Source organism: Budorcas taxicolor, chromosome 3 (genome assembly GCF_023091745.1).
Source record: "Budorcas taxicolor isolate Tak-1 chromosome 3, Takin1.1, whole genome shotgun sequence".
NCBI classification, from domain to species: domain Eukaryota; kingdom Metazoa; phylum Chordata; class Mammalia; order Artiodactyla; family Bovidae; genus Budorcas; species Budorcas taxicolor.
In genome coordinates this window covers 78188064-78200674 of record NC_068912.1, presented here as the reverse complement: position 1 = coordinate 78200674, position 12611 = coordinate 78188064, and the positions used below count along the sequence as shown (strand labels likewise).

Below are 12611 nucleotides of genomic sequence, written 5' to 3'. Positions count from 1 at the left end.
CTGTATTTTCTCTTCTGAGACTGCAGGGTAATTAGGGAAACTATTCTGCTTTGCAGTAAGCCGTCGGGATTACTGCAGTGAAAATGGTGGTGGGGTGGAGATACGGGGAGAATGGATAAAGCAAGCAAAGAGAGCAAGGTCAATCCCTGTTTTCTGAAAAGAAAGATGACTTCATGACTTTGAGCTGCAGCTGCTCCTGCTTCTCCCCTCCACCAGTAACCAAAAGAAAGGTAATTAGCCAGGAAAATTTTGTGTGTTCCTGCTCCATTACTTCCTACATAACTGAACCCACCACCTTATCTTGAATCCTTATACTCTTGTTCTTCCCTCATTTACAGAGTCTTCAGTTCACATTCTCTTTCCTCCATCTTCATTTTCTCTCCTTGTCATCCTATTTGAGAGCCAAAATTTGCTTCTACTCGTGAAGAGATGGCCAAGATTACCATTGATGACACACAATAAGGAAAACCTCCAGTCAGTGGAAACAGAGACACCGAACAAGTTCACTTCCTCACTCTTGAAAGTTTCCGAAAGACCTCCAAAACCTTCCTTTAACTGAAATGCTTCTAATTAACCTACTTCTCAAGTGCTAACAGTTAAGACTTTAAAAAAGAAAAGTCCTTTAAACAAGCAGATAACCAGTGAACTCCTGAAATGCGACTTCTTTCTGAGTTCTGCTTTTTTACTGAGAAGTTAGTGAATAAATAGAATAGCAACTGATTTAAAATTTTCAATCTTTTATAGGATTTACTACCAAAATTATTTACTTACTAAGGATCAGTTGTGCTTTTAAATTGTTTAACAATTCAGAAAAAAGTCAAAGTCACACTTGATAAAGGCATTATATAGTAAAGAAGTTTCAACCTTTACTAACAAAAAGATATTTGAAATTTTGCAAAGCCTTTTAATTTCATGAATTGCTAATGTTATATTGTAATAGTTTCCATCAATTATCCAAAATGCTTTTATACAATTAATTCCACATCTGTCAAGTTAATGGTATATTGTTTTATTTGATATCCAGTTATGGAACAAAGTTTTTGATGTTATTTGGCTTCCAATAGCAAATATCCACAGTCAGTCTATACCATTCTAGGTCCTGAATCATACTTAACTGTAGGAACGCTGATGACTGAGGAATCTAATTGAGATAAGAGAAATTCCTGCACTAGTTCCTCTTGGTGATCATTATTTCCTAATTTTATCCTCTTATTTACTAAAAATATTATACCGCTTGTTGGTTTGTAATTTCAACTTCTATGTTTTGTTCTCTTCTACCATCCACTAGAATATTACCATTTAGACAAGAATTTTTTCTATGATCTTCTAACTTCGTTATTTGCTTCTTGTTACCCTCAGAATGCTGAATAAACAATACTTTATGAGGTGCTTATTTTTTACCCGACAAGTTTAACAAATCATCCAGTGGTGTTACATTATTTATTTTATGGACTTTGAGTATATTTCGTGAAGGCTTTGAGTAATATTTGACAGGTGAGGCACTGAATTCACTCATTGGTTTTACTGTAGAAAACATTTTTTCAAATTTTCCAGTTTTAGCACTCATTTCTTGAATAACAGTTTTATCAAGGAAACCCACAAATTTTTTTGTTAAGCTGGAAAATGTTTGTGAAAAATTATAGAGTTTATCCCAAGGTATGTTTTCGAATGTCTGCTTCCTAGTTTTCTTCCTTAGTTTATCATCTACAACCCTATGGCTGACTTCTAAAGATATTGCTGGTATATCTTTCTTCTGTGTTGTAGGCAGAGTTCTTTGGGTTTTGGAAGGAGTAATAGATTGATCTCTAGCTACAGATTTAAGCATTTCACAATTTCTTTCTAAAACAACATTTGATCTTTCATATGGGGAACCATTTCCATTTTCCATAGAATGGGGAGGAAGCCTATTTTTTGTCAAAAGTAACATTTGTATGTATCCAGCCTCATGGAAAATTATGGGATTTGTATCATTTTTCCCCTGTGGATTAAAGAAAAGAGTCTTTGTTATCTGTCTATTGAGGTAAGAAGGCTAAGTAGTTTTTAAAACATAAAATGGCAAAATATTGTAAAAGTAACTACATAGAAGTTTTTAATATAAGCAATAACAATATTTAAACATAACAAAAAGATGTTCTTGTATGTTATATACTTCCTTCTCTTAGTACTCTGTTGCAGTGTTAGGGGTAAAATCTGAACTTCTGGCCTCCTAAAATTCTTTTTGAAATAGCGTGAGATGTAAAGAAATGTTTGGTGCTGTCACTGGGAAATATGATATTTGGTAGCATGGAACATTGTCCTGGCATTTCTTAGGTTTCCATGTCCAGAAATAAGCAGCATACCAAACAATAGATTGAGTCAAAGATCAAAAGAAACTGATTACATAACTGATTACAAGCCAAAATTACAAAGTCTGAATATCCTAATAAATTCAGAAAGTGTAAAATTTTCTTTAAAAGACTTACATTTGTTATTGTATCCCAACATATAGCACAATTTAGCACAATAAAAAGTGCTCAATATATTATATCTGTGAAATAAAAGAGCCAAAGTAGTAGATTGACTTAAAAATAGACTATTTTTATCACAGTAGTAGCAAAATCTGTATGTATGATCTACTCACTGAACTGTCTTACACATTTCCATTATAAGGTAAAAAATATTAAATCTACAGATTACTCATCAAATATAAATATTACCAGTATTTAGTTTGTAAACTTTAAGTCAATGATTGCTACTTTTCTTTTAGAAATACAATTAACAAAGTAAGAAATTGATGATCATCTAATTGTATATTATTGACCTTAGTGTGAAAGGCATATTAATGCTTATGATTACTGAAAAAAATGACAAAAGATCTAGTTTTTTAATCCACCGGTGATGCCAATGTTACCTATTTAGCCATAGTAGTAGAGGTTTGTCAAATTTTTGTCTGTCCAGTACCTTAGGAAACGTACCCTTGCATACAGCTTCAGTCCCTAAGTCTGTCTGACTCTTTGTGACCCCAAGGACTGCAATCCACCAGGTTCTTCTGTCCATGGGATTTCCGAGGGAAGAATATTGGAGTGAGTTGCCATTTCCTTCTCCAGGGGATCTTCCTGACCCAGGGATCAAACTCTAATCTCCTGTATTGAAGGCAGATTCTTTACCACTGAGCCACCAGGGAATTCCAATGTACCCTTGCTGCTGCTGCTGCTGCTGCTAAGTCACTTCAGTCATGTCCAACTCTGTGCGACCCCATAGATGGCAGCCTACTAGGCTCCTCAGTCCCTGGGATTCTTCAGGCAAGAACACTGGAGTGGGCTGCCATTTCCTTCTCCAATGCATGAAAGTGAAAAGTGAAAGCGAAATCACTCAGTCATGTCTGACTCTTTGCATGACACCATGGACTATAGCCTACCAGGCTCCTCCGTCCATTGGATTTTCCAGGCAAGAGTACTGGGAGTGGGTTGCTATTGCCTTTAGGTAGAGGCAAAAACTTGCTTTATCAGCTTCCCTTAGGGTTAGGGTATAGGCATGTGCCCTAGGCTCTGCCACTTGGATACACTAAAGACAGTCTTCAGTTCAGAAAAAGCAAGCACTGTGAAAAACAGGCATTGCAAAAACTATTCTAGTGAGGCTGGTGGTAGATATAGCTAGCTGAAAGGCAGCAGTGGGCAAAGATCTTGGAAGCAGTGTCTACTGCCCAGCATCAGAATTGTAAACTTCTTTTGTCTGTGACGAGAGCATGGGCCCCAGTAGAGCAAGCTGCGGCTGTAACAGGGTGAGTCCTGATTGGATAGCTTTCCAGCCATATTGTCTGTCCAGCATTCCTAGAGACTCTGAGCTACCAAATCAGCTTTAATAAATTGCTTCTTCTGGTTGAAATATAATAGATTGATAGAAAAGTGAAATATAATCAAGTCATTTAAAAAAAACACCATCTTTGTTTTATATTTCTTTTATAATCAAGAAAATTTGATAAATCCTTCATAAAAGAAAAACACAAAATTTTCAGCTGGTGCCAAGGAATCCCCTGGTTTGGAATGGGGGTTCTAAAAAGAATATTAAGAATCCATGTTGTTGTCACTTCAGAATATGAAGCCAAGAGGTAAGAAGAATTTATCAAAGATTCTGGTCACTAGGATACGATATGTCTACAAGAAGTAATGATACATAATTTTACTGAACAGTAGTATAAATAGATGTTTTTATTACCGTGTGAGAAGTTACTGTCTTTACCAGACTAACGTCGATTATCTTGGCATCTGGCTTTATCAGTTCATCCTCAAAGCACAATGGCAGCATGCTTTTGTGTCTTACTGAATACTCATTTAGTTGATCATTTCTGATGGCTTCATTTTCTTTTGTACTAAAATCATTGAAGTCAGAAGAAGATTTTATTCTGAAAATGAGTAAAAGTTCAGCATAAATGTTTATAGGACTGGTTTCAGCTGATCACTTCTTGTCTACCTATCCCATTCCTCAAAATAACTGCTGCTAACATCTCCCTCAGATCCCCCTGCCATACTGTCAACCTGATAAGACCATCATTTGCTGCTTGGTTTGTGTTGGAAAAAGCAAAAGCAGGGGTGGAAGCAAGACAATAATACGTGTGCCTCTTTGGTTTCTGAGTGGGGAGGAAGTACATTATGTAGGTTGAGGAGACCAGCAAAGGAAGACAGGTATATTTGCTACATCTTTTGTTGAGATTCTGGGACAATAGTTCTTTTCCAGGAGCTTCCTGCCAACACAGGGTCACCTTAGCTTTATTATCAGGATAAAATGGTGTGGTCAGGCAGAGGGAAGATATAGCTTTCATTCCAGATCTCCATGGGTCCACAAGTGACATGAACACTCAGATTAGGCTTGACAACAAGCTTACTATCACAGTGGTAAGCCACAGCAAAGGCTTCCCTGGGGTGAGGTATAAATAGACAGTCTAAGAACAGATGAAGACACAACAGAAACTCACTGAGTTCTACTGTTCTAATGAGATCTGAGAGTGGACCCTATCTAAGTTCAGAGAGAATAGGCTGTAAGTTCATGGACCACAAGTGTCAGTAGCCACAGAACATCTAGAAATGAGGCCAGCAGTCCAAAGGCACTGACCAAGATCGTTGGCCAAATACCTTTTTCTCAATGTCACAAAGTCCAGTGAGTCCCTCACTCAGATACCATCATAGAAAGAAACAGAAGAGCTGTTTAAACCTAAAGTGGCTGTTGGCTGTGAATTTTTGCTACAATAACATAATCTTCTGAGTGACCAACCAATTCAAGTGATTCCCTAGGTTTGTTTTTTTTTTTCCAGTTTGAGCTGAAATTTTAAAAGATTTTCATAAAAGGTATATATGTATATGGTATTTACAAAATATTTTGTATAAAATATTTTACATTGAAAAATAACATGCAAAGTACTTGGTTTCATGCTTGATCTATAGTAGCTATTTAGTAAAAACAAATAAACAAAATAGAACTGGAAAAGACTGAGATCAAGAATCTAATGTTTGGCTAAGACAGATCAAACATAAAACAGAGCTTGGAGATTTTTGTTGAAGAAAGGCATTCCTGAATTTGCAAATCTCTCTAATATGTAAACACATCATTAGTCAGTGACAGTGAAAGCTGCTCAGTTGTGTCCAACTCTTTGTGACCCCACGAACTATATAGTCGATGGAATTCTCCAGGCCAGAATACTGGAGTGGGTAGCCGTTCCTTTCCTCAGGGGATCTTCCCAATGCAGGGATTGAACCCAGGTCTCCCACTTTGCAGGCTGATTCTTTACCAGCTGAGCCACCAGGGAAGCCCAGGAGGAAGCCTCAGATGGTTAAATACGTGGTACAGAGAGAGGTCATTTAGCGTATGCAAACAGTCAAATCTTGCCACCTGGCATGAATAAAGTGTCCAAGATTGAACTCTTCCAAATATGACTGCTGGCCACTCTAGCATTTCTCTACTTTCTTAAATATGTTCCCAGACACACATGCTGTAAGCAGTAAATTCAGCTTTTTCTCTTGCTCTCACGTAGCTTGTATTCTATGCAATGTTTCCCTATCTCTTTGTTCAGTACACTGGGATAAACACTTGAGGACACTCATAGCTTGGCTACCATAGAGCCACCTGAGCAATCTTTAAGTGCCTTAAGTATTTCAGCACACCTATAACTGAGCACAACAAATTGCCACAGTATATTAAAGTCAGTTCATTCAGTCTGTTCTGTTTTCTTCTTTACACCAATTATCTCCATGTTGGATATCTTTTTTTCTTCTGTTAATATACTATCTTGTCTAATCCAATCATATTTTTATTCTTTCATATTGCATTGCATGCGATTTTCCTAAACTTGCTCTTTAGATCCACAGGTTGGCTTACTCCATGTTTATTCTACTCCACGACTTTTAATATATCTGTCAGTTCTGCATCATCACTACCTATTTCCTTAAAAATATTGTTAACTCTGATAGCACCATTTCAAACTCAGCAATTATCTTTTGTATTTTCAAATCTTATTTCATAGGGTCTTTATTTTCTTTGATTTCTTGAGCACATGAAGCAATTATTGTCTAACTCTTCTCCCATTTCATGGGTTACAATTCTGTCAAAATGTAGCCATTAGCCTTATTTTAAATGATTTCCTTTGTTTGTTGCAGAATTGTTGATAGGGGCCATGTTTTGTTTTTATTTTTTTTCATCTACTTTAATCTGGCCTTGTTATTATCCCCTGAATAATAGGGGTACATTTTCTTGGGATGTTCTCCCTGTTCACCTGAGTATTATTAAATTCTCTCCTTAAAAATTACCAGATAAATCCAGATAGTTTTACTTCACATTATCAGTTTGGGCATTCAGCTGTCTGAATAAACTGGTGAAGGAGGCGGAGCCCTGAAAATTCATGAGGAAATTTTCCTGTGCGCTGTATGTTTTGTGAAACCTCTTCAGTGACTCTGATATGGTAGTAGTGGTGGGTTCTCTGTCCATGCACAGGTGAGGTGCCACTGAGTTCCAGGTTTTTACCTCTCTCTTGGGGTACGCAACTCAGTCTGGTGAGGAATTCAATCAAAGGATGGCCGCATGGCTCTTGGACTGTTGGATGGGGACTTTTTTTTTTTTTTTTTAGACAGTAGCTAAGTGGCTATTACTCACGCTTGCAAAGATGATTCCTAAAAAATTGTATCTGGTCTCTTCTGTTACCAATCCTCCTTTCAAGACCTTGTTCCTCCAAGTTAGGAGGTTTTCTCCCTAACTGAGAACATCTAAAGGTATCTTAAAAATACTACTAACACAGACTTGGAGTGCTGTGATTAGCAGTGAGGAAAGGGATCCCAAAGGGAACGATTTCCCATATTCATATGATTCATCATTGTTTATAAACCTTTTTCTTTGAGTGTGTGTGTGTGTGTGTGTGTGCGTGTGTGTGTGTGTGTGTGTGGTAGGAGTGGGAGCTGAGTAGGGGAATGATGCTTAACAGAAGTATTTTCAGAATATTTTCTACTGGCTCCTTCAATATTTCCCCCCTCCTTTTTTATAGAACAGGAATTGTGCATTGACTTCTGTAGTCTTTCCAGACTTTTATATATAATACATAGCAGATTTTCTTTGAGTTTGAGATAAACTGTCCTAGTTTCAAGTAAATGAATTTTTCTTCTCTATTTTTCTTCTTTTTGTTACTTACTTTAGCCAGGATAAACCTGTATGTAGGTTACCAACTTTCCCAGAAGTCTTAATTTGGAACTTTGATAAAAGAATACAACACTTCTTCTGTAGAGAGACTCAATAAATTTCATAAAGGGAAATTTCATTTGCTGAAAGAGTAGAACAGTCTGCCACTGCTGTTAGGAACACTTCAGAGAGAATGTGATATCTCAGTAGGATCTTAAAGGATAAGTGGTAAACAGAGGATTGCCTACTTAAGACCTCCCCCCTCACCACTTTTTTTTGTTTGTTTTGCTTACAGAACTCTGATACTATTCATTTTTCTCCAAGCAACCCTATACTTCAAGGGAAGTTGGGCTCCTTTCTAAATCAATAGAATGAATCTTGAATACTCTAAGGCCGTGCTTTTCAAAATGTAACCTACAACCCATCAATTTAGATACTAAATCAATTTAGCATCTCCTGATCAACATATTAAAAAGTAGAAGAGAGTGTGTCACATAGATCCTTAGTAGTAACTATTCAAAGCACTAAAATACTGCAATCAATTTCAACTAGTAGAAAGACAAATAATTAGGGATCTGTGAATCTGAATCTTCTGCTCCATAGATAAAGACATCAATCTTTGTAATATAAAAAATATTAATATTTCATACTGTGGATCATACTAAAAGCAGATAATGATTTATTGGGTTTTAATTTTTATTTTTAAAAACTTTTTATTTTGTATTGGGGGTATAGGCAATTAACTATGTTGTGATAGCTTCAGGTTAACAGTGAAGGGACTCAGCCACATGTATACATGTATCCATTCTTCCCCAAACTCCCTGATTTATTGGTTTTTAGGTATGGGTGCATGAAGATTTTCTAGCCAAGGAGACACCAGAGGAGGTCTTCTGGAGGGCGTTGGAGAGCATTTTCCTCATTCTTACAAAAGGGTCAAAGAGCTTATGTCTTTTTCATTGGGTGTTGTTTCCAGTTTTGTTGAATAATAGTCACCATCTTATATGGCAAGGCTGTAGGACATTTTCTATTTATAAGATATAGACATCTTATCTAGCAAGGCTAGAAGGACAGACTACTTGGTGAGACAATTGAGGGAGGATTGAGAAGCTGCATATGAGATGACATCACTAAATACCTGAGTTAACCTGGAGCTGCCTTACTGATGGACTTCTTGCTATCTGAGACAATTCAAGATAAACAGGACTCCATCAGGTGGAGAAGTATGTTCTAAGCATAGAGAATAGAATGGGTCAAATCACAGCGACTGGAACAGACTATTTCTTCATTGTGATTAGAATCAGTAAAGGACAGAATACATGGCTGGAAAGATATTATATGTCATACTCAGGAATCTAGACTTTACCATTTTTGTAATAGAGAGTCTTCAGATGTTATTAAGCAGAAAAATAATGTGTTATATGATTAGACACTGCTATTTCTTGGTTAAAGGTTTCTTAATGTTTATATCTTAAAGTTAGATGCAGTTAAGTTTCAGTTATTTCAATATAAGCACACAATATCTATACCTGTAATTAGAGTCTTCTTCCTTCTTATATGCATTAGACTGATTGCTGGGTACAGAAGAAAAGACTGTAGAACACAATGTTCTTCTACACTGGTGTCTATGCTGTGAATATAATTCCTGGAAGGGCTTAGCATATTCTGTCTACACATGAAGAAAAGGAGAAACTGTTTTAGAAATTATTTTTCCATGTCTATATTGATAAATAATTTTTACTTGATTATTCACATTTGATATATTTAACTATGATAACAAATAGCTGTATGTACTAAGTTGCTTCAGTCTGTCCAACTCTTTGTAACCCCATGGACTGTAGCCAGCCATGCTCCTCTGTCTATGGAGTTTTTCAGGCAAGAATACTGGAGTGGGTTGCCATTTCCTATTCCAGGGGATCTTCCTGACCCAGAGATCGAACTTGTGTCTCCTAAGTCTTCTGCATTAGCAGGCGGATTCTTTACCACTTAGCCAGCTGGGATATATATACATATTTGAGTAGTGCTGGGCACTCTCAAGTACTATATAGATTTTTACTATTATTATTATTTGCCACAAGAAAAAAGAAAGGCAACTAGGAATTCCAGAAAAAGTACACAAGACAGTCAAGGTCTAAACATAAGGGAAACTAATGGCATTATTTTTAGTAACTGATGGAGAATAAGAAAAGAGAGCCTATTGTGTTTACATTGTACTCAATGAGAAGAAACACAATCCTAGCACATTACTTTATTCTACAATAAGCAATTTTAAAATTATAATAATAAGTGCTGATTATAGTATTTTTAGGTTTAGAATTAACCTACAGGCAAAATATAAAGGCTTAATCAGAGTTGAAAAATGAATATAATCATGAATCTCAAAATATAAGAATAAATATACACTTGACCTAGGGAAGATGATGTGGAGGAAAGGCTAAAACTGCTAAGATCTTTCATGTGATGTGCAAGAGGAATCAGGAGTTATTGATTATAGTTAATAGGAAAGAAGAACATATTTAGATATACTATTTCAAGGTACAAAAGTTAAAATAGAAGAAGCAGAAAAGTAACTATCATAGATCCAAAAGAGAAAAGAGGGAGAGAGGTGAGATGCAGAGCAGTATAAATAAGCTAATTCAAATTTCTGTCTTTGATTATGGAGTAAACACTGCTTAAAGTGAAGTTGCTCAGTCGTGTCTGACTCTTCGCGACCCCATGGACTATAGCCTACCAGGCTTCTCCATCCATGGGATTTTCCAGGCAAGGGTACTTGAGTGGATTGCCATTTCCTTCTCCAGGGGATCTTCCTGACCCAGGAATCAAACCCGGGTCTCCTGCATTGCAGGCAGACGCTTTACCCTCTGAGCCACCAGGGAAGCCCCGATACTGCTTAAAATTGGTAAATAAAAAAATAGCAGTAGAAGCTCATTCTTTAGAATTATAGTTAATCATAAGAGGAATTGAAACCGCCAAAGATTAAACTTGATTGCTTCTGCAAAGAGGAAATTAGAACAGGAAGAATGGGTGGAAGGACTTAGTGCTCTTGTTAGCCACATGTCAATAAGGATAAAACTAATAATCCAGACACTGTATTTTATCAATATTTTTTAAAATTATAAAAAGTACTAACTATCCAACAAAATGATAATTTGCTATTAATTATGGTGCAAAGTATGTATTTCTTCATGTTTCATTCTCCATATTTGCAATAAATTGTGTTAATAATAATTAACACCTAAGAGACTCTTAGGTGTTAATTGATGACTCTTTGATGATTCTCTGTATTAATTTCTCTTTCTAATAAAACCTGAATGATTTCCAGGCATGCTCAATGGCCACTTTATAGGATGCCCGTGTACCTCTGCTCAAGCAGTCAGCGAGAGTCAATAGTGTTGTTACTACAGACCTAGAGAACACACTTGGGGCTGTCAAGAGGGAGAGGTGTGGGGGAGGGATGAATTGGGAGTTTGGGCTTAGCAAATGCAAACTATTATATGTAGAATAGGGCTTCCTAGGTGGTTCAGTGGGTAAAGAATCTGTCTACAATACAGGAGAGGTGGGTTCCATCCCTGGGTCAGGAAGATCCCCTTGAAGAGGGAATGGCAACCCACTCCAGTATTCTTGCCTGGAGAATCCCAAGGACAGAGGAGCCTGGCAGGCTACAGTGCATAGGTTCACAAAGTGTCAGTCACAACTGAAGCAAATAAGCATGCAAGCACCCACATATGTAGACTGGATAACATCAAAGTCCTACTGTGTGGCACAGAGAACCATATTCAATATCTTGTGATAAACCATAATGCAAAAGAATATGAAAAAGAATGTACATGTATGTATAACTGAATCACTTGGTTATACAGCAGCAATTAACACAACATTGAAAACTAACTATACTTCAGTAAAACAAATTAAAAAAAATTTTCCCAATAGAATTGTTTCTAAACCTAATATAATCATCATTATTATAATTATGTGAGCTAAATAACTATAACAAAAATGGTCTTGGCTACATATCAAAAGGTTAACAAATGGATATATATTTTTACATTCTAAATTAAAATAGTTAAGTTATGTATGTATAGTTTTCTATGAGGCCCTGTCTTAACAGACTTTATGATAAATGCTAGTACTTCACACATTCAATAAACACTTTTTACTGTATTGCCTGTACAACAAATATATTATTTTCTTTATAATTTCCATATTTAAAGTTTTACATAATGTAAGAGGTGAAATCATTTAAAATTTTGTCCTTCTGAATCTTAAAATTCATTTGAATTTCAGATTTGTAGAAAAATGCATAAAACTATTAGAGATAATCTGTATTTCTATTAAATAACTGTAAGTATACAAATTAAACCTACCTCAGGTATATCCTTAAGATAATGAAAAGATCTGTTAGATCTTGATTTTAGATATTCTTCTGCTGGCTCTAAAGAAACAAATCCAAACATAAATGATATTTCTATATTATTAGATTACTTCTAATTTAACTCAACAAACCATTTTCTCTACTTGTAAATTTTTTTGGAAATGGAGTTTGTTAGAGCTAAATATATTCTAGAATAATTTGCGTTTAAAACAAATTTCTATTATCAGAATATAACTTTCAGTTACTTACTGTTACATAATAAAGCTCTATTTTCTTAGAAAAAACTGATTTCTAAATAAATGATCTCTTGGAAATGAACAGAGATCATTCTGTCGTTTTTGAGATCGCGTCCAAGTACTGCATTTCGGACTCTTTTGTTGACCGTGATGGCTACTCCATTTCTTCTAAGGGATTCCTGCTCTCAGTAGTAGATATGAGAGTCATCTGAGTTAAATTCACCATTCCAGTCCATTTTAGTTCACTGATTCCTAGAATGTCGACATTCACTCTTGCCGTCTCCTGTTTGACCACTTCCAATTTGCCTAGATCATGGACCTAACGTTCCAGGTTCCTATGCAATATTGCTCTTTACAGCATCTGACCTTAC

The 12611-nt window shown here is 36.0% G+C and overlaps 1 protein-coding gene across 1 annotated transcript in view; it reads right to left on the bottom strand.

Annotated features, from left to right (window-relative positions):
• Positions 1-1390: 1390 nt before the first annotated feature.
• The window catches only part of C3H1orf141 (chromosome 3 C1orf141 homolog), a 34627-nt gene continuing 23406 nt past the window's right edge, over positions 1391-12611 (bottom strand). Inside the window, exons 4-7 of the mRNA XM_052638145.1 lie at positions 11997-12064; positions 9162-9301; positions 4195-4381; positions 1391-1978 (exon numbers count right to left, since the gene is read on the bottom strand). Of these exons, the coding sequence (XP_052494105.1) occupies positions 1391-1978; positions 4195-4381; positions 9162-9301; positions 11997-12064 (983 nt within the window). The remainder of the gene's footprint in view (positions 1979-4194; positions 4382-9161; positions 9302-11996; positions 12065-12611) is intronic.